A 25,288-nucleotide genomic window follows, 5' to 3' on the forward strand; every position below is an offset into this window, starting at 1 on the left:
AGCTTTACATGGAAACAAACCTCTCCACAGCCTCAATGATCAAGAAGACAGGATCTTGTGGAATCAGTGATCAGTGACACTGCGCGATGGATCCACTTTGACCCAACACTGCAGAGTTATTTTGCTTTCACATCAGCATAACAAAGACACCATTCCACCATGTTTACTGATGCCATGGAATGTGCTGCCAATGGGGCTGATGGAGCGAATCTGAAGAAGCCTGGGGCAATCACAGGTGGTAAAGAGCTATGAGGGAATTAAACAGGAAGGCGGGGTAAGGGTGGTGCAGACACCTGACAGCACAATCTGGAACTTCAGAGAGGCGGGCGATGGGGCAACTGGCCTCAAGTCTAGCAATGATCTACTGTTACATCAAGGTTGGATAAAGACTTTCAGTAGCCTTCACATGTGTTCACAACCACACCCATTTGAGGGACGTAATGTGGCAAATAACTGTTTACACTGCAGTGCTATTTTGTACGGAATTTGGACTGGGACAAACTTTGCCTGGTATACATTTAAACAATCCACCGTTGCAGCAAAAGAATCTTTTCCTTAGTGAAAAAGTTGTGCAAAATTGTACTTGCACCAGTGCAAAGTCTCTTGAAGACGGCCCACATACGCTCTGAAATGTTGAGCATTACCTGCAAAGAAACCTGCCAAACATGACACACTCATCATGCGCTGAGGCCATACACTCGTCATTCCACAGCACAGGCGCCCACCGGCATCCCTTTTACCTGTCCATTCTTGGCCAAAGGACTGGTTCTGAAACTTGCCGCTGCGTGTGATGATGGTCACGTTGTAGAGCCTGCCGGGAGTGAGGGAGCTGAAGGAGCACTCGCTGATGGATTTTGAGATGGTCAGGGTTGGGGCCATCTTGCCGTTATGAGACAGCGTCACCAAGTAGCTATCAACATCGCCAGCAGCAGGAAGCCAGGACACACCGAGGTAGTCGCTCCGCCCCAGGTTATTGAGGGTGACACCGCTCACACTGGCGGGCACTGTAAAGAAACAGAAAAGCAGGAACCAGAGATTGGAATGCTATACTCTTGTTCATGAGGTTGGACTGTTTATGCGGTAGCAAGAGGTCTGCTGTCTGGCGTGGCAACTTGGGAACAGAGATTGGATGGCTATATTCTTGCCTGTGAAGTTGCACTGTTTATGGGTAGCAAGATGTCTTCTGGCTGCTAGAGTAGTTTGAAAACAGAAATTGTATGGCTATATTCTTGCTTGTGAGGTTGCACCGTTTATTGGTAGCAAAAGGTCTGCTATCTGACAGAGTACATTGGGAACAGAGATTGGATGGCTATACTCTTGCCTGTGAGGTTGTGCTGTTTGTGGATAACAAGAGGTCTGCTGTCTGGCAGAGTACCTTGGGAACAGAGACTGGATGTCTATACTATTGTCTGTGAGGTTGCACTGTTTATGTGTAGCAAGAGGTCTGCTGGCTGTTGGACTAGCTTGGAAATAGAGATTTATGGCTAGTCTCTTGCCTGTGAGGTCACACTGTTATGGGGTAGAAAGATGTCCGCTGTCCGATAGATTACCTTGGGAACAGAAAGTGGATGGCTATCCTCTTGCCTGTGAGCTTGTGCTGTTCATGGGGTAGCAAGAGGTTTGCTGTCTGGTAGAGTACCTTGGGAACAGAGATTGGATGGCTATACTCCTGCCTGTGAGGTTGCACTGTTTATGGGTAGCCAGAGATCTGCTGTCTGGCAGAGTAACTTGAGAACGGAGATTGGATGACTATACTCTTGCCTGTGAGGTCGTGCTGTTCATGGGTAGCACGAGGTTTTCTGTCTGGAAGAGTACCTTGGGAACAGGGAACAGAGATTGGATGACCATAATCTTGCCTGTGAGGTTGCACTGTTGTGGGTAGCAAGAGGTCTACTGGCTGGTAGAGTAGCTTGGAAATAGAGATTGATGGCTAAACTCTTGCCTGTGAGGTCACGCTGTTATGGGGTAGAAAAATGTTGGCTGTCAGATAGAGTACCTTGGGGGCGGAGATTGAATGACTATACTCTTGCCTGTGAGGTTGTGCTGTTTATGGGTAGCAAGAGGTCTGCTGCCTGGTAGAGTAGCTTGGAAATATAAATTGGATGGCTATCCTCTTGCTTGTGAGGTTGCACTGTTCATGGGGTAGGACGAGGTCTGGTGTCTGGCAGAGTTCCTTGGGAACAGCGATTGGATGGCTATACTCTTGCCTGTGAGGTTGCACTGTTTATGGTGTAGCAAGAGGACCGTCTGCTGTCTTAGTACCTTGTGAACAGATATTGATGGCTATCCTCTTGCCTTTGAGGTTGTGCTGTTTATGCAGTAGCAAGAGTTGTGGTGTCTGGTAGAGTACCTTGGCTTGGTTCTATAGCAAAATAACCGAAATGCAAATAAAAAGTACAAAAATATCGACCTCAAATAAAGAGTGCATAGAGTTTGAACTCCGATTAAAAGCATTACAGACAAAACTATTGATCTCCTTTCCCTACAAATGAAAGTTAATATAAACTATTGGCTTAAACCAATACACAAGTACATTTTTAAAGTAATTAAGAAAAGTCCGTTCATATTAATAATATTGATGGATTTATTGAAGTATGTAATTACCTCATTAATCAAGAGTCTGCCCATTGCCCCGTTGCATGTTACAACGCCGCTTTATGTTGCTCTCTTTCCTACACCCTCTAAAACAATGTTCATTTACCAGTATTAGGCATAACTATATGGGGACGATTCACAAACAAGTTACCCTGGGTCGGGCTATCCAGAATAGGTCATCTACTCACACTGGCGCTCCTTTTCTAAACCCTACAGTGCAAAGGTGAGGTATAAAAGCAAGGTGTTAGCCATTTACACCTCACTCATGCACGCCACGCCTCATGCTCCTTCGCAGGTGGAGAAGGAGCATGAGAGGGATTTACCACTGCCACGTGCACTCCTCACCTGACCTCAAAGCACACACGCTTTTACACCTGCACGAGATTTCTGTGTAGGCATAAAAGGAAGGGATTGCCAGGGAATCCGCCTGCATTTAGCACCTAATATAAGCAGGTGGATTCCTTGAGAATCCATTTTAAATGCACCTGCAAAGTGTAATTTTCAGGCGGAATTTACATTTTTTTTTAACAAAACAGAGATTACATGCAAAGGCGACTTCATCTGTTTATGTATTGGACATTTGTATGGTGCCTATACACAAGTGTTTCCAAGCACCACAAGGCAAAAAAAAGGGGGTGGGTGAGCAGAGGAGAAGCAACATCAATAAGTGGTCCTACTAGGATTTGTGACATTCGGACTGTGCAAGTGCAGTGACTAAGTGCAGGGGAGGGGGTGCAGGTCAGGCCGGAAGGTCTGGGATAAGGGAAATACGGATGGGACAAGTGCAGGAAGGCGGGGGTCCAAGGACTGGGCAAGTACTGAGGAGAGCCCAGAAGGGCAAGTGATAGGGGAACCAGGTGCACGGGTCAACTAGTACAAGGACAGAGTAGACCAGATTCAAGCTAGTCAGTGAAAGGTGCCCACAGGAAGTACTGGCTAGGGGGTCCCTGGGTAGACTGGTCGAGAAGGGCCTGGCCCCTATAAGACTCATAATGGACCAGGCACCAGTCGCAGCGGCAGGGGGACATTAGCAAGAGATGGGGAGGGGTAAGGAGGAGGAGAAAAGGAGTCTCTTGAGAAGTTTCTGGAATTTAAGGAGATCCAGCTCAAGTTTGAGAGGGGCAGGGAGGCCATTCCAGAGGGAGGGTCCTGCTGTAGAAAGAGATCTACCCCTCACTCTGTGTTTGGAGAAACATCTGATCTGCAGAGAGTTGTAGCTAGACGACTGAAGAACTCTAGCAGGGAGGTATTTAGGGAGAGAACATTGGATGTAGCAGGGTTCCAGGCCCCAGAAAGCCTTGTGGATGATGCAGAGGGTCTTGAATGTGATCCTTGCAGCAACCTGGAGCCAGTGGAGAGACATCAGGACTGAAGGGATGCAGTCCCTGGGCTTGAGGCCAAGGAAAAGTCTTGCAGCCCTGTTCTGGATTAGTTGAAGAGGGCAAAGGGAGGAACGAGGCAGATTGAGAAAGAAGCTGTTGCAGGAGTCCAGCCAAGAGAGAACCAGAGCTTTGGAGACATTAAGATTCTGAGGAAATGTGAGTAAAGGGAAAATGCCTCTGAGGAGGTGAAGCAGAAAGTGGGCCTTCTTGGCAAGGTCTGTGATGTGAGGGGAGAAGGAGAGAGAGGAAACGAAGATGACACCAAGGTTTTTTTGCCTCACACGAGGATGAGGGAAGGGGACCCAAGGAGGGCAGCCAGAGTGGGAGGGGAGCAGGGAGCAGGCGTCCCAATGAGAAGAATCTCTGTCTTACTGGCATTAAGGCTGAGATCTTTAGCAGAGCACCATACCTGAATAGCAGTCAGGCAGTCAGGTATGACTGAGGAAGAAGAGGAGGCCGAGCAGGGAAGATTAAAGGAGAGCTCTCTGTCATCAGCACAACACTGGGAGTGAGGAAAGAAGGTGGAGATCAAGTGGGCTAGAGGGGCGAGGTAGATATTGAAGAGCCAGGCGATAGGCTAGAGCCCTGAGGGACGGCGCAGGTATCAAGTGAGGTGGAGGAGAGGAAGGGGCTCAGTTGCACTTGGGGAAGGTCAGTTAGAAAGTAAGGTTGTCAGCCAGGCCTTTGCCCGGTCTGTGATGCCTAGGGTATCTTCCTTCTCCATCTCTTCCCACGCCGGCCTAGGGACGCAGGCTGCTCCTTCCTGCAGAAAGAAGACCACGAGGCTGGCGGGGCCACGAGTGCCCTACACTCCTAGGTAAGCCCCGTGGGCATCGTTTCTACTCTTTACTTTTGCACTCTATTTTGTAAAAGTTTAAAATTGCATGCAGTGGACCCAACAGCACGTGAATGCTACAGTTGTCGATCCCATGCATGCAAATAACACTTTGCACAAAATGACCCCCAGTGACTTCTCCTGGAATCAATAGGCCTCAACTTGAGTAAGTCAATCCAAAGTCAGAGCTAGTCATGTTCAGTTCTTGGTGAATCAGCCACTAGCGTTTCAACTATGTGTGACCGCTTCATATTGACATATTAAACTCTTTATGCGTGCACTCTTTATGTTAAACAATTCAATACTTTGAGTGGTTACACCTGGAACATTTAATCTGCAAAATTCAAGTAAGTCATCTTTGGACATTTGATACATATCTGATACTTGCGTATCCTCAATAATGGACTGTCTGAATTTATACAGTGTGTGAGAAACGGAACCCTATATTTGAAGGCCAACACTCAAAGAAATATACGTGCTGTGTCATAACCGAGTTTCACGGAAAGCCTAGAATGTGGCAAGGAATTGACCACGCTTTGTTATTTTTGAATAATCCTCTACTGTCCTCTAGTGGTTACATGTGGTCATACAGTTGCATACCTGAACGCAAGCCAAGCACACCTCGTCTATTCTTGCTCCTGTAGAATGCACTGCTTTCCTCCCCGTCACTTTGTCTCATCACTTCCCAACCTCCAAACCTCACCCAGGTCGCTTTACAGAATGTTTTGCAGATTAAATGTCCCAAACATAGTCTGGCAAAATATCGATTTGTACAAAATAAAGAGTGCACAAATTAAGATTTTAAAATATCGACGGGAAGTGCGTGCACATAAGATCTGAACATATTTAGTTTTGCATAATCTAAAGAATTCATATTTTTATCGGGCGTAGGCGATAAAGAAGAATGATGAGGGGCTGTCGCAGGTGATGGTGGGATGGGGAGTTTCACTTGTTAATCCTTTTATTACATAGTTAGCTACAAGTATTAATATAATTAATAACTTAAGATATTAGTATGAACTGACTTAATATTTTTTGTATTATTTACTTACTGTCAAGTTTACATGATACAGGCTAATATTTTACAATTTCTTTTCAATTATATGAATAGAAGGTCAATATGTTTGTGCTGTGTGTAAAGAATTCGATCTTTGAGCCCACTTTTCTGAGGTAGATATTTTTGCAACCTGCATTTGAGTTTCATATTTAGTTTTGATACAGGGCTGTCACGGCGCTGAAGGACATGGGCACCCTGATTTTAGTGAAGGCTTTTGAGTCTTTCTATGTGTGCAACATAATCGTACATGACCAGTACTGATAGTTGATTGTTTCCAAAAGCGCCCCCTGCAGGTCCATGAGCATGAAGAAAGGAAGAGCCTTGAGGTCAAGGGATGGAGAGTTTGAGATGCACTATATGTGCAGGCGATGAAGGTCACCCAGATTAAAACACACAGGGTAGCTCTTAACATACATTGCTATTACACTAACTCAATTCATAATGTGTCACTCTCTGGACTCTTACCATCAAACAACAGTTAGGAACCACCATGGCCACTCTCTATTCTAAAAGCTATTTGATGGAGAGAAATCACTCAGCAGGGCTTGGGGTTATTCAAAGGCTGGCAGATCTGCTAGCGCCAAAGGGGCCAAAGCACATCCATTTCTTCCTCCCTCTCTTTCTGTCTCTCACTCTTCAGCTGCACTTATCCGATGCTCGCTGTCCCACAGCAAATGTGGGCAATTCATCATAGCATTAAAATGGCAGCCCTCATGCGGCCTCATTACATACACTTTGCAGTGATCCAGCTGCGATTCTGCACAAGACTAGCAAAAGAGCACAAATTACCACAGTGCTAAAAGATACATATTATTTCAATGCATTTTTTTGCATCAAGGCAGTGTTTGCCCTTTTTCTTCTATAGCATGTCATTAACACTAGTGCGAACATTACCCTGGGGCAAAAAAGGCATTTGACAGTATATGCATTAGCTCCAGGGCTAGGCTGTGCAAGCTGTGAATCGCCAGATGTTTTGGCCTCTGCCACCCATGATCCCTCGCAATTGAATATGCCGACTAGGGCTGATGGTAGTTGTAGTCCAAAACATCTAAATTGCCAAAGGCTGCAGACAACTGCACTAGGACTGTGTTTGCCCCAGTGGTAATACTGTGCAAAATGACACTTGCATTGGTACAAAGTATTTGGAAGGAGACCGGAGATGGGATTTAATGTCAATGGGCTATATAGATCTTAAGGGTTGCTACTCCCTTTCTTCATCTAGGTTCTATCTTCCGCCCCAGCATTCTCTATATGTCAGACTTTTTCATTTCAGACGAACCCCTTGATCATGGCGTCCCAGGTACTGCGTAGTACTTGCAATAATTGCTTGCCCCCTGCACCAGGTTCCAATGCTCAAGGTAGAGTACCCCAGAAATATGAAGACTAGCCCTCCAAGTAAATGCTTAGGCAATCATTTCATGTGTGCTCTACACAGCTTTCTGTTTGTGAAATGTGCAGAATGGGGAAGGATTCTGTGAGGATTACTGCGCTTCCTTACCGGTCCGGCCGTCGGTCAGCGCCTGCCTGGAAGCGATCCCGCCGCTCACGGTGGTCACTACCACCGAGTACAGGCCCCCAGGCTTCAGAGAGTGGAACTGGTATTTGTTTGTGTCGCTCGCCACGCTTTCGTTTTTAATGACAATGTTCTCGTGGATCAGCAGGACTTGGTAGGAGTCCACGTCTCCCAAGGCCCTCGTCCAGTTTGTGTAGAGGCTGTCGGTCGTCTCCTGGTTCCCGACCCTCAGGTGCGTCACCTGTGCCGGCACTGTGAGAGAAGAGGAATACAAAATAGGTCAAACAGATCTGGAATCTTATACAATCTTATAAAATCTTACCACCTTGAATGACCTCTAGAGGTGGACATTTGGGTTTCAATTGAGCATTTTAGAACTCTATGGTCCTTTAGAATATTGCAAACTCATCTTAATTGTTCATGGCCATTTCCTCAAAGGCCCAATTGTTTGAGGCCCATTTGTTCTTTTATTTTGCACATATAGCCGCAAATATGCCTGCAGATGCCCCCTTGACTGTACAGCCTTCCACCAGTGTGTTTGTGCCCAAGCTCCACACCAACATGGCTGCCGCCGCACCACCCGCATCACTAGGAGATTCTCTCCTTACACCTGACTCCAGTAAGCAACGTGATTGGGCAGAGTGTCCCTCATCTGCGGAAGCTGCTGCAAGCCGGATGGCGAAGCCGACTGTGTTCGCCTCGGAAAGCCAACTCCCAAGGCCCCTGTTTAGTCCTGTCAGGGCCGAGAAGGCCGTGTAGGCCGTCCATTACATCTGCTTCTAAGGTATGTGCAATGTCACAATATTGTGTTATGGCTTTGTTGCCGAAACTAACTGTGCACTCTGACAATGTCCGCTCCACCTATTTCCTACAACCAGCGATCCGCTTCCAAGGCTCCAAATTGTATCGCACTGAAATTTTGCATCTCTCTGCCTCAATCAAACCTTATCCGTCCGTGTCTAACGGAGCCATGTATTGCCGCCAGTAAGCGTATTCAACAGAGTGTTTGTGCTCCCTTACGATTTGCCTCCCGCCCTTTGCCTATCGCTAGGAGAAGCTGCAGACTCTGTCTGCGTGCTCAATACAGTTATGCTTCACTCAATCATGCATGGTGAAAAAATGGATGGTAAGATGTTGTCTTGAAAAAACGTATAAAAGCGAAACGTGTTGGTTACCAATAACAAAATATAATTGTAAAGGTTCTCCAGCAGCCATCCCTTCTTTCGGATTCTGGACCACAGCCAATAGTTTTCATGGCACATTTTGAGAAAGGACCTCAGCGGTAGCTGGAAGCGGAGGCAAAGGGCGGCACAGTACAGTACCTGTTCGGCCATCCACAGTGGTCCAGTTGCTCAAATCGCCACTGATGCTGGTGACAGTCGCTGTATATTTCCGACCAGGTATCAGGTCAGTGAAAGTGAATTCTTTGGCCTCTTTAGCAAGAGCTTTGTTGATGACCGTGAGATCCCGGTCGCCCAAAGAGACAACGTAACCATCCCATTCGGCCACCGGCGTCAGCCACATAATACTGAGGGATGTTTCGTTGGCCTGCTTGATGCGCAGCTGAAGGACTGGGTGTGGAGCTGTACAAAAAATAAGAAAATATGGCAATGACAACTTGAAAATGATGTGAAAATGTTGCTTATAGTGAGATCACATTTAATCCTGATTTTCACACTCTTCCAACTATCTTGCGCTGCCCCCCCCTTATAAATTAATGTGGGGTTTCTGGAAGATTAGTTTAGCTTCGTAGCATGTTGGTTCCTCAGAATAATGTCTCACTGGCGATTAATTCCACACTGCAGTGTCCAAAGGTACTTCACCCTGATGATGCCCAACGAGGCAGAAACATGTCTGCGGTTGTTGCGTCTTGTGCAGAAGAGAAGCAACTAAGCAGTTTGGGCTGGACTGCTCCTTGTGGGGTGGGAACAAAACTTTTTTTTCAATAATTGTTTGCCTTCTGGAATGTCACAGCAGGCTAAAAACTGATGGGCAGGAATGTTGTCGAGAGCAACATCGGTGGCTATGATTGTTTCAAAACCTTCCATCCATCCCACTTGACTGTCACTACTTATTAACACATATCGGAAACCCTTTCAACATTGCATATAAACAGCCTTAAACAATGTTCCTCTAGTGTTCCTGCAGGCGCGAGGGAGTAAGGTTCTGCTCTCTCCTGATAGGATGTCCAGATGGAGTTTGACCCAGTTGTGGAGTCACACAAGAACCAGGAGTGGGAGTGTGTGTGTAGTTTTTTCTTTTGAAACATTGAGGTTCGCATCAGCTGCATCTTGGTGAATGGAAACAGACTAGCTACACGTATGTAAATTAACCAGCAAATGATCACTCGCATGCATTCGTGTGGACACCCATTTTGGAATGAATCTTAGCCACTCTGCAGCGGCTGTTGCAAAGCATCAAGAAACGATGGATTCATGTAAACTGACTTCATCCTGCTTTGCCCGTATCCTGTCAAAAAGTAAAGATGGTCCACATTACATCCCTGTACGCACACCCACCCCACACTGAAGAGAGAGAAAGTGATTAACCGCAGATAGTGTCTTCTGCGTGGTGCCGTGATGACATGCGTGCCTCCGTTTACCTTCAGACAGGATGTAGCTCACCAGAAACATATTTTCTTGGTACTTTGTAACATTTGCTGCAGAGTGGCAAACATTCATTTTAAAATGACTGCCCACACGAGTCCATTCGAATGCTAAATTGAGGGCTAATTTCAACAATTATGTATAGTCTATTGCCATTCCCCAAGGTGCCGCTGATGATAACTTCAGTGTTTTAAAAAGAAGAACAGCGCTGCACAAAACACATCCTTGAAACTTGTGATCGCCAGAATTGCCTTTCCTTTAATCCCCCCTGAGGGCCCCTCCACTAACACCTGCTTCCAGATCATGTCCCACAGCCCATTCTGACCCCCTACATACATGCCTCCTCAGCTATCAAGCATGGGACTATCATGACTTTCCAATAAAACGTGAAAGACTTTGAAATACTAAACCATGGACAGGTAGGAGTTCCTCGATCAGACCAAATAAAGGAACTTAAGTGTCCGGGCTAAGATATCGTCAGAGAAACCTACATGGTGTCTATCAGAAATTGGGAATGATCACATGTAGTGTATCAGAAGAAGGGACAGCAAATAACGAAACTGACATCATAACTCCCCGATTTAGTTACAACTTGAAATCTGGGGCATCCATCTGCTCTTGGCTACAAATAAATGCAGTTTAATGTGCTCCCACATTGCAGAGATGGATTTGACAACAAGAAAGAACACTGTATGATACCTGCTATCACATATGAAGTGTATCCCTTTCAAACCCTGGGGTGTGTGAGCACCCAAGAGTGAAGGCAAGCTCCCTGGTGCCACTCCCCTCTCTATCTCCTCTCAAGAGACTTGAGTGTGAGTGTACCATGCGTACTGACCTGTTCTTCCTTTGCAGTGAGCAGTGTTTTGTAAGTGCCCGCTCTCTACGATGACTGCCACTTCGTATTGTCTTCCAGGTATGAGCCCGAAGTCTTGGATGAGGAATTCTCTTCTGTGCTTCTCTACTGTAGTGTTCATCAGGACAGAAGAGTGGTTTAGCAGCACAATGCTGAATTTGTCCCAGTCTCCAGTAGGGGGCAGCCAACTCACTCTGAGGGAATGCATCCTGCCGCCGCTACTCGCCTTTAGCTCCGACACCTTCTGAGGTACTGAAATAATATTAAATAGATGAAAACAGGTATGTGAGAAGTATAATGTGGGAATATTTGGGAGAATGGAACATCAACCATATGGGGTGCAGCAACTGGAAGGTACTCTCTGAAAATGTAGCACTGCCAAAACTACTGTATTACGAAAGCTAAAGCCTAATGCATGCCCCAGAAGTTGACATACATCAAAACATATGCACATATGTAACAAAATACTAAGTAGGGGTAGACTTAATGCAGTCTTCACAATCAAAGTAAAAGAAGACCCACAAAGAATCTCCTTGAATTCAGGATGTGTTGCATTTAATTAGCACCCCGGGAGGCGGAGCCATTCAATCAGGTAGCTAGGAACGCGGGCTTGAGCCACTGGTGTAAGCAGCGTTCCAAACTGCCGGACGGCCTTCAGCTTCCCACAGTAAGGGAAGAGGGCTCTGTACGGAGCCCCGCCTTCCCTTTCCATGGCAGCCATGTTGGTGTAGGATCTTCATTCCTACAACGGGACGTGAATGGCGTCCCGTTGTAGGAAGGAAAATCCCTTTTTTAGCACCATGGGATGCCGCTTTGGTAACCCGGGGTTGCTAATGGCCTTATGTACCCACGTTAACGGGGGCTGTGGCCCGTTATACCTGGTGTTGCCCACGGAACAGGTTCATAACACCACATTATGTCTATCTATCTACCAATCTATCTCTCTATCTCTCCATCTATCTCGCCATCTATCTCTCCATCTATCTCTCCATCTATCTATCCATCTATCTATCGATCTATTCGTTGACAGGATATTGTAGCATGAAATGTGTGAAATACAAAAGTACATTTTGCCACAGAAAATTGTACTTATTGGGGCATGTTTGAAGCACATTTCTTTTTGGCTAAGGGACCTAGAGAGCCAGGGTGCAAGAGAGCCAGACTGCTAGAAAGAGGCATCGTGGGTGAAGCTTTCAGAGAGGCAGGTTGTCGTTATTTGCATCTTTTGTATGTGGTATCAGCTATCAATTTAATAAAAAAAGAGTCCCAGGTGCCCCTGGATTGACAGAGCAGTGTTTGTTTTGCTCTACTTTTTTGTTTAATGTGCACATCTATTTTATATTAATATTATGGATTATCAGCTGTAATGGTGAAAATTTATGTTCTCCAATCCCACCAAGCATGTACGCTCCAATCTGCAGCACCCATAAACACTCAGCAGTTCTTAATCACATCTTACAGTCCCACATCTCTCACTCTGCCATGTCCATACTCACTTGCTCTATCACACTGTCAAATGACAACTCCCCCCGCCGTCCCTGCAACAGACCCAACCGTGTTCCCATCGTATACCTTGTTCTCTCCAGTTCCTCCTGCAAGTCTATTTCCCTTCATTCCTTCTGGCTCTGTGTGCATCTGACATCCTTTCCCACAATCTTTGCACTGTCACCCTATCCTTTCTAAACTTCAAGAGCTTGTTGCGGTCAATATTGCCACCTGGACAATGTTCCAGTAGGCAGGGGCATAGCAAGCGAAGGCCCGCTTCCTGTTTTATTCCTTGCATGTCAGTTTCGCCTCAGCAGATATTTTAGCCTGCCATATCCCAGTATGAAATACAGAAATACTATCCACAGGACAGAACAAGCCAGCAAGCTGCAATGCTCATTTCTAAAGGTGGATTACAAATGGATTTCTAATACCGTTGCTATTTTTCTTGTTTTCTTTTTCCTCTCTTCTTCGACCCCTTTCTCTCATCTCAGCCCATGTCATTTTCCTGTATTGGCGTGATGATCATGAACACATTTTGTTGTAAATATTAAATTATAACCAAACTGTTTCTCCTATATCCCATTGATGGTTGCAGTGAATTATATGGCGGGAAGTAGAAGGAAAAAATGTTTCTCGAGAGTAATTGAAGATGCTTAGACTTAATTAGCAATATGGATTATATGTAAATGGAAAGGTACCTACAATGGGTTTTGAGATTGGATCATCAATATGGAGTCTATGCCATTTAAAGTAATATATGGGCTCTTTGGATATTACAATAAGATTCTTTCATTTGCAAAAAAATGTTGACAGTTAATAATAATAATTTGCATTTATATAGCGCTACGAACCCTCAGGTATCTGAGCGCTGCTGATTACCTACGGTGTGTGGTGCTCATTTATCATTCTTGGCAGGATCAAAGGCGGAGTTTGGCCCTGCCGGGATTTGAACCTGCGTGAGCAGGCTCTGCACAGATGTTAAAGCGAGCGCTCTACTCGCTGTGCTATCTGACCGGTTTATGTTATATATTAGAAATATCAAAGGAATTTGAGAGATTCTGAAAAGGAACAGGTTTTGGAAGAAATGGTGCAAGATCCTATTGCAATAATTGTTCACGGTTTTCCATTTTCTCAAACTATTTTTGTACCAAAACAAAAGATTACTGGTCAAAATGGACCCCTACAAAGAAAATTAATAATACACTTGAGCTTTAACAAAACCAGGAATCCCAATTAACAGTTGTATCTCTATTCTAACAACGCCCTGGCTCCACGTAAGCTACACGATTTTACATAATTTTACATATTGCCATTCATATTAACCAGAAATGACTGCACAGAGTTTAATATTCTTGGTATATACATTGGTTTTCCTACCTGTTGGAATGGTTCCGTATTGCTTGTGTACATGGACGTACAATCTCGTTGATATCCCCTTGAGGTATCTGGGCTAAGTAGACCCTACTTAGTAAGGAAGTCGACCCTGCCTAGTAAGGCAGTATAGATCCTACCTAGTAAGGAAGTATAGATCCTACCTAGTAAGGAAGTATAGATCCTACCTAGTAAGGAAGTATAGATCCTGCCTAGTAAGGAAGTATAGATCCTACCTAGTAAGGCAGTAGCTTCTTCAGGTGTGCCTACTTTCTATCAGGGTCATGCATTTCTTTGTTCATGATAAAATGTCTGCTCCTTTCTAATAATTACTGGCCTAACGTCTCCTTCCTGCACAGCCCTGACCGGCATTTCCTCCTGCTCAGATATCCTATTTCCTCCCAGTGGGCATCTGTTTAGCTCGCTGTCCACTACGGAAGTATCGCGACCTTGCTTGCTGAAGTTCCAAGTCAATGTTTTGAATACCATTGCAAACAAAGAGCAACATCAGTGCTTTGACTCTAGACTCCCAGCTGTGTTGTGACTGATGTTGCCAAAACTCAAAGTATTCTGTCTTGCTCTCTCTCTCTTTTTTTTCTCTCGCTCTCTCAGACACACTCTCACTCTCAATGTATCTATATCTCATCTCTCTTTCTCACACATACTACTAACAACACTGAAAGACTTGGGCTTGATGGCATTATTGTTGACCCTTTTGTACATTTCATTGAGCCCTGAAGAAGAGACTTTTTTCTAGAAACACTAGTTGGCTCGCAGTCAATTGTGGCTCATGGTCAATTGTCAAAAACATGTTTGGTTCAACACTTTCTTGTTGAATATATTTTCTCAGTGTACAGTAACTGGTAATATATTTTATTTGCACTCGTTGATACAAAGACCTGTGTGTTTGTTGTGCATTGACCCACACCACTATTGATTTATTAGGCTGAGCGCATTTGAAACCTGAAGCCATTGGGTCACAATCTCATGATGTGGGAGGCTAGGGGAGCGCCCCACACTCTATGTAGGTTTCATGGGACATGCTGTCTGAACATACCAGCCCCTTGGCGCATTGATTAGCTTTGGTTATCCCTAATATAGCCAATACCCCCCATGCTTGTGAGCAGGCCATGATATATTGCCTCACTGAAACACCTGCACTTGCACTTTAGCTTGTGAGAGCACTACCTAAACTCTTGCACTGGTTTGGTAGATGTCATAGCCTTATAGGTCTTTGCTGGTACCTTTTTTTGCATCTTTTCTGTGGGATATTTACCCACCCCCCAAATTATGCCAGAGGTAATGCTGAGGAAAATACATTGTGGATGGTTTAGTTACCCAAGCAATAATGACCCCTCCGGAGGTCTATAACGCTACATAGAATATAGCTTTTGAAGTTTTGGTGGTGAAGTAAAAATCACAAATTGAAAATTTAGTGAATAAATAGAAAAAATGAGTTTTTAATTTAAATGTGGTATGATTTTGTAATGTTTGAATAATAGATAGTGGGAAAATAGGGGAAGTGCTGCATAATTACTTTCTAATATGTTCTTGTCTGCTTCTGAAGTTAGAATATTTGGAATTCAGTCAATATCAGAGGTTATTGACTGCCTTTTGAGCATTATTCTAATTGGCCGAGAGGTTGTCAGTAATGATTTCCATGGCCATTTAGGTTTGGGATGAGGAGTGTATATGCTGCTGGTCTAGCCTTTTTTTTAAATAATGTTGGGTCCCCCCTCTTCTTGCTTTCATCACGTTGTATGTATGGGTCACAATGCCATCAGAGTTGCTGCAATGGGGTGTCCCAGGCAGTTTCAGCATTCAGCTCTACTGTGCCATTTCAGGGGGCAAAACATCTGCTACTTGTCAGGTTGCTGAGCGGCTGGTAGCTCTTCAAGGGGGTGCAATTTTTCATGCACATTTTGTATGTGAGTATTGTCAAGGCCACTGTGCATAGCACTGTGGCCTGACTCAAATAGGGGAAATAGCAGGTTAGGATATTTTAAGTGGAAACGCCTCAGGCTCCAGTAAATAATTAATCGAGTTCAGAAATAGGAGGGGTCAGGGAATGCAAACATAACAATGGTTTCTCTGCAGGATTGCATAATCTGCAAGGCAGAAAGAGCGAGAGGTGCTGCAAAGGGTTGTCTACAGCTCAAGTCCCGCCCACGATCGCACTGCCAAGCAAACTGCAGTCTCATCCCTGAAGGACAGTGGTGTTCTAAGGGCGAGTAAGGAGTTACCAGTCCAAAGAGAGTGGCAACGTGCCATTGGGGCAACCTATTTCCCAGCAATGGTCCATGTTGGAAGCTACCAATATGAGCAATCGCCCGCCTCTACTATGACTGCGGTAATGTCGCCCTGAAGGGTGCGTTCCTTGACATTGGGGTGGGTGCATTATTCTTGCTGAACCCTCTAGTCCAGTCACTGCTTCCTAGGCCAGTCTTTGGCAGCTCCAGAGGAAGGGAATTCTGGGCTGCATCCATAAGCATGACTTTGATCTGGGCCAGTTAATATAAGATGCTTAATATTCTTCAACTTTTATTTCTGGACACTTTTCAACGTGTATTTTTCTTGCTTCTCGTTTCTTTTGAGTAGTCTTGAGTCACAGTAATTTTGCTCACCGCGCCGTGCATTCTGGGCTGGACACAGTATAATGCTACCTTGACTGCAACTCATAAACACTTGCGTTATAAATGCCACATCATGTCATATCTGAACACTGGCATTGACGGGCGGCTGCCCCCATGGTCTCCGTGGGGGAGATGGCAATCAGTGAGCTCTGTGTGTCAGGACTACTTGTTGGGGGACACTTGTATGCAGCCGTGGTGGAAGCTATTCACAGGACATATGTTCAGCCGAAAAATAAGTATTTTTTATCAATCCCTCAAAGCTTTTATTAGGAGAACTTTCCCATCAAGCAATTAGAAACAGTCATAAAAAATAACTAAATAATTTAGTTATTTATTTATTACATTTTTATAGCGCGCAGGCAGCCCAGGGGCATTGTGGCGCTGTTACTTGTAAGGGAACTTAGTTACAGGTACAGGTACATGTTGTGCCTCGGGTTACAGTGAGGCCGGTCCCTGAGTTAAGCAATAGGGAGAATCATCAAGCAAGGTACATCAAACACCATGGTACATCATACATGTTAGTCACTAAAGTATGAGCATGTGAAGTTGGTTAGGTGAACAAGGTAGTTTTCATGGCTTTGCGGAAAGCAGTCAGTGAAGGTTCAGCTCGAAGTGAGGGGGAAGGGTGTTCCAGTGTAGAGCAGCGAGGTAAGGGAAGCTGGCGCCACCTACTCTAGCTCTTTTTACCCTGGGTACTGAGAGCAAGTTGGCATAGGGTGTCCTGGTGGGTCTTGTGGAAGTGACCGGGTGGATTCTTTGGGATAGGTACGCTGGGGCTGAGAGATGGACACATTAGTGGGTGATGCTTAGCGCTTTGAATATAATCCTTTCCTTTATGGGGAGCCAATGGGACGCTTTCCTGGCAGCGGAGATGTGTTCTCTCTTGGTAATGCCTTGTGCAGCACGTAGGGCGCTGTTCTGAATTACTTACAGCTTCTCGAGGTTTTTGTTGGAGGTCCCTAGGAAGAGAACGTTACAGTGGTCTAGCCGGGAGCCAGTTATGGCTCTGGCTATGTTGGTGCAGCTGTCTTTGGATAGAAAAGGGCTGATTGCGTTGAGGAGTTTTGCATGGTAGGCAGCAGAGGAGGTGATCACGTTCACTTGTCTGGTCATAGATAGGTTAGAGTCTAGGTAGACGCCGAGTGTTTTTACCGTGTCAAGTATAGGGATTCTGATTGAATCAATGGTAAAGTGGCTGAACTGGGAGTCAAGTTTCTTGAGGGTGTCAGGGGATCCTATGAGAAGGAGCTCAGTTTTGTCTGAGTTAAGACAAAGGCCGTTAATAGCCATCCACATTTGGATTGTGATGTATATTTTATTGAGAGTAGCGCAGTCAGTGTCATAGTCGCCTGTTAGTGTGAGAAGGATCTGAGTGTCGTTGGCGTAGTTGGTGTAAGAGATGCCCATGGCGTCAAGGATGAGGAAGAGGGGGCGGGTGAAGATGTTATAGAGGGTGGGGGAGAGGCAGGAGCCTTGGGGCACACCACACAGCATGATGGTGGGTGACGCCGTGGCTAGGTCAGAAAAGACCTGCATGGTCCTACCTTGGAGGAAGGAGGTGATCCATGTGGTAGCTTCTTGGGAGAAGTTGGCTGTGGAGGTGAGGTGATGGCAGAGGATGTCGTTGTCTACAAGATCGAAAGCTGCAGAGAGGTTGAGGAGAAGGTGCAGGGCAGGTTTGCCTTGGTCCCTTGCGTCATCCATTTGGTTTTTGAGGTCGAGTAGGGCGGTCTCTGTCCCATGTCTAGGCCAAAAGCCGGATTGTCTCAGTCCTAGGAGATTATGCTCTTCCAGGAAGTGCTGGACCTGCAGGTAGGCTGCCTTGTCCAGAATCTTGAGGAGGAATGGGACTGTGGTGATGGGGCGGTAGTCGTTGTGGGAGGTGGGGTCAAGTGTAGGTTTTTTTATGAGCGGCCGGACCCATGCTTCCTTGGGGCACGAGGGGACTCTCCCTGTGGTGAAGTATGCATTGACGAATGCTGTTAGGAACGGAGCAAGGGTGTCAGCACAGTCTTTGATGATGGAAGCGGGGCAAGGGTCTCCTTTGCAGTTGGAGGGTTTGATGTTTTTCATGATGTTGATCATGTCTTTCTCTTGAATGGTTTTGAAAGAGAAGGTAGGGGCGGCCTCTGTGGGTGAGGAAGTGCGGGGTTTGGGGGGGTAGGGGGTGGGGAGCGCTAGTTTAGTGTTCAGAATTTTGGCTTGGAGTGAGCTGATCTTGTTGCGCATAGCTGTTTGGATGTCATCACACCATGCTTTATCTTTGGTGAAATTTTGGGGGGTTGGTGCAGTGGTCTCGAGTTCCCTGAATATGGCGAACATCTCTTTGGTGTTTGATTTGGCTTCGGAGATTCTATCTTCAAATGATTCGGCTTTGGCTTTGATGATGGCTTTCTTATATTCATTTGCGAGGGATTTGAAGCTAAGTTTGTCTTTATCATCACGGGATGTTTGCCATTGGGCTAGTGCTGCTCCCTTGTCTGTACGCAGTTTGAGAAGGTCTTGGGTGAACCATGCATTGGTGTGGCTGGTGGGTTTGGTTTTGCGCGGTTTAAGTGGAGCGATGGCATTGATTGCTGCTGTGATAGCAGAGTTGTAGTTCTTGGCAAGGGTTTCTGGGTCATTGGAAAAGGGGTGTCTAAAGGCAGGTTCCTGTAGGAAGGGGAGGAGTCTTTATTTGGTCAGTTGGCGGGCACTTCTTGTGAGAGCTGGAGGTAAGGGTAGGGGGGGTGACGAGGCGGAGGTGGGGATGTTAAAGGTGATGGTGTGGTGGTCGGACCATGGGGTGGGGATATTGCCTGTGACTGTGAGTGGACAGTTGTGGTGAGCTATCCAGTCTGGTGATCTGCCTAGTGTGTGAGTGGGGTCTGTGATGGTGTTTGCAAATCCTAGAGTGACTAAAGCTTTGTCAAGTGTTTTGGCAGCAAGGTCTTTGGGGTCATGCAGGCCTAGGTTGAGGTCACCGAGGAGAATGGCTTTAGATGACTTTTTTAGGTTGTCGGCCAGGAGGTGAGTGAGGGAGGCCTGGAAGTCTCCCAGTGGGCCTAGTGGTCGGTAGACAAGGTGTAGGGTGATGGTGCAGTGGTGTGAGATGGGGAGTTTCAGTTGGAGGTAGTCACTGTTGTTATTTATAGTTTTGTCAACCTTTCTAATGGAGATCGAGTCTTTGGCTATGAGAGCAACACCACTTCCTCTGGTCAGGCGATCTTGTCTAGTGATGGCATAGCCTGGTGGGAGAGCGAGGGATAGAGCGGGACCTGAGGCTTCGTGTAGCCAGGTTTCAGTGATCATTAAAAGATCTAGGTCTAGGGTGGTAATGAGGTCGTGGATGTCTAGGGCGTGTGCATTGATGGATCGGGCGTTGATAAGAGCACACTCGAGGTGGGGTTTGGGGGAGGCATTAACATTAGTAGGTGGCAAGGCTGTGGTAGAAGAATTGCACATTGCGGTAATCACATTAGAAATACTGGGTGGCACATTTTCTAGCATCATAGGCATGGATAAAGTAGCATTTACATTGGTCGGTGGCAAGGCTGTGGTAGAAGAATTGCACATTGCGGTAATCACATTAGAAATACTGGTTGGCACATTTTCTAGGGTCATAGGCATGGATAAAGTAGCATTTACATTGGTCGGTGGCAAGGCTGTGGTAGAAGAATTGCACATTGCGGTAATCACATTAGGAATACTGGTGGGTACATTTTCTAGGGTCATAGGCATGGATAAAGTAGCATTTACATTGGTCTGTGGCAAGGCTGTGGTAGAAGAATTGCACATTGGTATAGCCACATGCAGGCCTGTGGGTGGTGCCTTACCCAGGGTTTTGGCCAATGTTACAGATGCATTATGGTCAGGGTAATGCTTACTGCGTGTGCTCTGATCCATAGTGTGGTGCAGCCTATGGGGATTGCAGTTAGGTACGGCTGGAGTGTTTGGGCTAGTGGAGAGGTTCATTGTTCTGGTCTGCAGGCATGCGTTTCGTACGCTTGTTGGTGTGGGTATAGAGGGTGGTGTACATGTAAAGGTACGAGCACGCAGACGCTGGGTTCTGGTGGCGAGTGAGTTAAGTTGATCAGGAGTGCAAGACTCCTTACCTTTTGATGCAGGCAGGGTTTCACGTCGGACACGGCGAATGGCAGACTTCGAGCAGCAAAGAGCTGCAAAGAGGAGTGCAGGCCTCGTCCTCTGGCCTTCTCCTCGCGGCTTCGCCTGGCGGTGAGCCCCGTCTGCCTTTATGGTGGGGGGGTGGAGCCGGAAGGGCGGGAAGCCGAATCAGGCTGCGGGCGGGAAGACGCATCGGGTCGGCGGGAGTTTCAAAAGATGCTTTTTGAAAAGCATTGTTACAGACAGTGATCATGCCTTCCATGGTGGAGGCCTCTGAAATGTGCGCGAAGCACACAGGGGCACCAAAACGAAGGTTGAACGCTGCAGACAGCTGATCCCGCTCAGCTGATGGGGCACTCGCAGCAGAGCTGCAAAGAGGAGTGGAGACCTTGTCCTCTGGCCTTCTCGCGGCATGCTTCTGGAGAAGCTCTGCTCTTGAGCACGCACCATCCCCAGCAAGTGAAAGCGTGCTGCTCCACTACGTGGCATGCAGAAGGCACTGAAGTCAGTGAATGACTTGTGAAGTCAGGGTATCTAAAAGGACTCGAAATTGGGACGTTTAAAAATAGCAATTATTTTATCAAAGACCTATATACTGATGTGAACTTAATATTGAAATGCAATGGGAAAATACACTAACATTTTTTCCTGGACAGGGAGTATAAGTTCACCCTTGGTGAGCTGAGTACTGGCCTCTGTCACTTCTTTCAGGGCAGTGAGTATAGGTTCACCCTCAGTGAGCTGAGGACTGACCATGTCACTTCTTCCAGGGCTGTGAGCATGGGTTCACCCTCGGTGAGCTGAGGACTGGCCTCTGTCATTTCTTCCAGGAAAGTGAGTATAGGTTCAGATTTGATGAACTGAGGACTGGCCTCCGTCACTTCTTCCAGGGCAGTGAGTATAATAACTTCACCCGCAGTGAGCTGAGGACTGACCTTGTCACTTCTTCCAGGCGGTGAGTATATGTTCACCCTCAGTGAGCTGACAACTGACCTTGTAACTTCTTCCAGGGAAGTGAGTATATGTTCACCCTTGGTGAGCTGAGGACTGTCCTCGTCACTTCTTCCAGGGCAGGGAGTATATATTCACCCTCAGTGAGCTGAAGACTGGCCTCTATCACTTCTTCCAGGGCAGTGAGTATAATAAGTTCACCCTCTGTGAGCTGAGGGCTGACCTTGTCACTTTTTAAAGGGCAGTGGGTCTCAGGTCACCCTCGGTGAGCTGAGGACTGATCGTGGACACTTCTTTAAGGGAATCGAGTGCAAGTTCCCCCTTGGTGAGTGGATGACAGACGATGGAACCTTATAGATTTAAGATCCGCTGGCCCATTTCCTCAGCCCCTTTGCAGTGACAGAATTATCAATACAGATCAACGAATGGCAGATGTTATTAACTTGTGGTCAATAAATGGTAGTATCTTGACTTCTCCAAGGGTGGATCCAAATCCCTACGCGCTGTTGTTTTTTTCTGATGACCCAGGTGGGATTATGTCAGGTTGAGCAAACTCCACCCACACGATAAGCAGGGCTCAAGTCGAGGGTACAAGCGGGGGGACGCAGTCCACACACTTTTTTCAGAGGGTGGACTCAGTCCCCCCCAGCTAAAATGAGAAACATCGAATGTCCTCTTTGAATTTATGAATTAAAGCCGACCTCGGGGATCAAACCGCGTCGTTGGGGTTGTAGTCCGGACACTTCACCACTGCGCTATGTAACCTCATGAAGAATAACAAACAATTAAAGGTGAAATGTCTCATTTCGGTACTGCAAGTCCCAGGGAAAACATTTCTATTGGTTCTTGGAGTTTAAAACATGCACACCTTTTAACGTTTTCAAAAACACTATTAGAAGAAAATATCCTCTCTTGGTTTTGTGTGTGTGTTGATTTTATGGAAGGCAAATGCCATTCGTCCTGTGCAATTTGGGTGGTTATGCAACGCCAATTTAATGAAATGCGCATATTTCACCTTGATATGCACATTTCTGGTGACGCCACATCTAATTCGTTTGTTGATGAGGCCCCCCACTTTAACTTTTAGGACTTGCCCCCTGACGATAAGTAGACCATGCTCTTGCCTGGATGCATGAGGCAGAGGCACCACACTGCCCGCGTATGGATTTCAGTGTATTGCTTTACTGGATGCCAGAGGTACTTCCTTTGGCGAGTATGAATGTTTCACTCAGTGCACATGTGGTAACGAGGGGGCAGGTTGGATGGAATGCCACTATGATCACTTCACATTAGGGGCAGGATACAGGTTAGGGATAGGATGCAGGCTCTGTATGCCCTTCCTGTTGCCCAAGACCGGCCTTCCTCTGCATGCCAGCCTATGAATAGTGTGGCTCAGAGTTCATGAAACCACCATGGCAACTGGTGTGGAACGAGGGCTCCCCGGAACCTAGTGTCAGCTATGGATTGGAGCTGGGCTGTTCCCGCTTCATGGGCGCCCACGGAGGCTGCCATGAAGTGAAAGACTGTCTCCAGAGGGAGTCACTTAGGAGCTCAGGCCAATCCCACTCGTCTGCATCGTGCATCACCAGCCACCTGCGCTGATTCAGGACCACTCCCTATAGTGAGCATGTGCAGAGGGGATCAGCACTTTGACCTCCGTGTCTCTGTAGGAGGGGCTTTATTTAATTATGCACTTAGTTTAGCAACTGCAGCTGGGTGGGTTGTGGGTAGGAGGGTGGCCACTGTTAGTGACCGACCGTAGGGATCGAGGAGGGAGGACTCTCGTCGTGAAAATATGAAAATTGCTCCATCGGGAACCAAAGTGTAGTATCAAGATCTCATCATTATCTGGTCTCAAGACACAGGAGAATGCACCTTAAAAACACCCACAGTGACTTTCAGGTGTGTTCAGGCCGCAGTGCCTATTCAAAGAACACTTATTACAACAATCACCATGAGCAATGACTGTAAATAATGTCAAAAGGGATGGAGAGGGCCGCTGTTCACATGCTAGAGGTGTATTGTCTTGCCTTTGTCATTATTTAGCATTTTTTGCTGGTTGGTGATGTGCCCAAGAGGTCTGCATCCAGATATTACAGTTTTATATGTGTCATTCAGGCGGTCGGTCACCTGTCACATGGCAGCCACCTGACCCATTGCAAGAGATGTACTTGACCAAGAACATTAGAATTTGGAGTGTTTTTGTATGGTTTATAGTCATTACATCGAAAACAATAATGTCGAAAGTCAAAAAATAGAAAAAAAATGTTTAAAAAAAAGTCAAATTTCTTTTTCATTACGTTTTTTATTGGAAATGGGGGGTCCCCCCAGCCCCCCTTTTTTCGATTTTTTTTTATTTTACCCCTTTTTTTTACTTACTAAACCCAAAAAATACATATAAATAAAAAAATAAAACATTCGACTTTTTTTTTCGACATTTTGTTTTCGACATTTTTGTCTTTCGACTTTATTTTTTCGACTTTTTGACTGCACACCTTTTTGTATATATGTATATAAAACTCTATGGCAGAATTGGTACTTTAGACCCCAGAGACCTTTAGCTGGATCAAGTACCAATTCTGCCCTAGATTTATGTATGTAATTATGATTGCACAACTGTTATATATATATATATATATTTATATATATATATATCCCTTCTTGTCTTCCGTTGGTGTCCCCGATACATTTGGTGTGTAACTAAGAAAAGGCACAACCAATATTGAAGACAAATGTGGCTGTCAACATCCGAGGAGGTGGAAACCGTGGCAGCAGTTGTGTGCCAATGATCATGAAGCCGGTTTGCTGTCCTTGGTGTGCAGAGGTGCTCCTTGGCCTCCTTTGAGCAGGACACTGCGCTTGGTTCGCAATGGCAACTCCTGCTTGCCTTGCCCTGAAGGTTGATGGAAACACCCATTATTCACAATTTGACTTCACAGAAGGTGTGGATGTGGGCATTACTGCACCTCTTCCCCCACTTTCGATGTGTGTGCTGGGAATCTGGTCACTATTTTGCATCGAATACCCTTTGGGCCTTATTCATGGAATTGTGTGCACGGTGCAGAGTGACTTTGCACTGCCGACACAAACCCTGATTTATGGAACTGTGCAAAGTGTATATTTGTAGTGCAACGTCCGTGCAAAGTCACTTTGTACTGCAGAAATGACCTTTCACTGAGTTTTCATTGACTTTGCACTGCAAACATACACTTTGTACAGTTCCATGAATCCCGGTTTGTGTCAGTAGTGCAAAGTCACTTTGCACCGTGCGGATAAAAGTTCCATGAATCGGGCCCTTACTCTAGCAGGGCAAAGTGTAGAAGAAAAGTGCAGGGAAAGGCATTCCTACCTTCTACCTCCACTCCATTCTAGCGGCGACTGCATGAATTTCCCCACAAAATGGAAATCTCAAATGAAAACTCCAACCGCAGCTCCAGCACAGAGATTGGAGACTGTATAGGGAATCCTTCTGCCTCTTGGTGGGATTCAGTAGTCTGATCCTTGTGGATTCGCTTGTTGTCTTGAGATTCTGTCTGCTTTTCTTGCACTGGGGCAAATCAGTCACACAAATCTATGGGTCCTGACACCTGCCATGTTCGTCACCGGGCCAGCCACGGCAGGTCTATCCTGTGTGCACGCGCACGCTGGAGAGATCCTGCCTGACTGACTGAATCTGTGTGGTGGAGGGTGTGAAAAGCTGTGGGATCCCTGGTTCCAGTAACGCTCATTGAACGGATGCAGTGACTCCCTAACCAGTCTCCGCCCCGAGCAGGGATCGGTCAGCATGAGTGTGAAATATCCCGACCGGCAGTTGCGCCAGCGGTTGAGCTGCTTTACCCTCATTTACCAGCCCCAGGGGAATGAAGACCTAAGCACCTTATTTACCCCAGGACCCAT

The 25,288-nt window shown here is 46.2% G+C and overlaps 1 protein-coding gene across 2 annotated transcripts in view; it reads right to left on the bottom strand.

Moving 5' to 3' along the window:
* PTPRB (protein tyrosine phosphatase receptor type B) overlaps positions 1-25,288 on the bottom strand; it is a 442,488-nt gene that overhangs the window by 160,930 nt on the left and 256,270 nt on the right. For both annotated transcript variants that reach the window (XM_069628245.1, XM_069628246.1), the window contains 4 exons: positions 10,827-11,096; positions 8,705-8,965; positions 7,368-7,634; positions 741-1,004 (listed from right to left, as the gene is read on the bottom strand). In XM_069628245.1, coding sequence (XP_069484346.1) covers positions 741-1,004; positions 7,368-7,634; positions 8,705-8,965; positions 10,827-11,096 — 1,062 coding nt within the window. The remainder of the gene's footprint in view (positions 1-740; positions 1,005-7,367; positions 7,635-8,704; positions 8,966-10,826; positions 11,097-25,288) is intronic.

This window comes from Ambystoma mexicanum, chromosome 12 (genome assembly GCF_040938575.1).
Source record: "Ambystoma mexicanum isolate Mex_15411 chromosome 12, UKY_AmexF1_1, whole genome shotgun sequence".
Taxonomy (NCBI): domain Eukaryota; kingdom Metazoa; phylum Chordata; class Amphibia; order Caudata; family Ambystomatidae; genus Ambystoma; species Ambystoma mexicanum.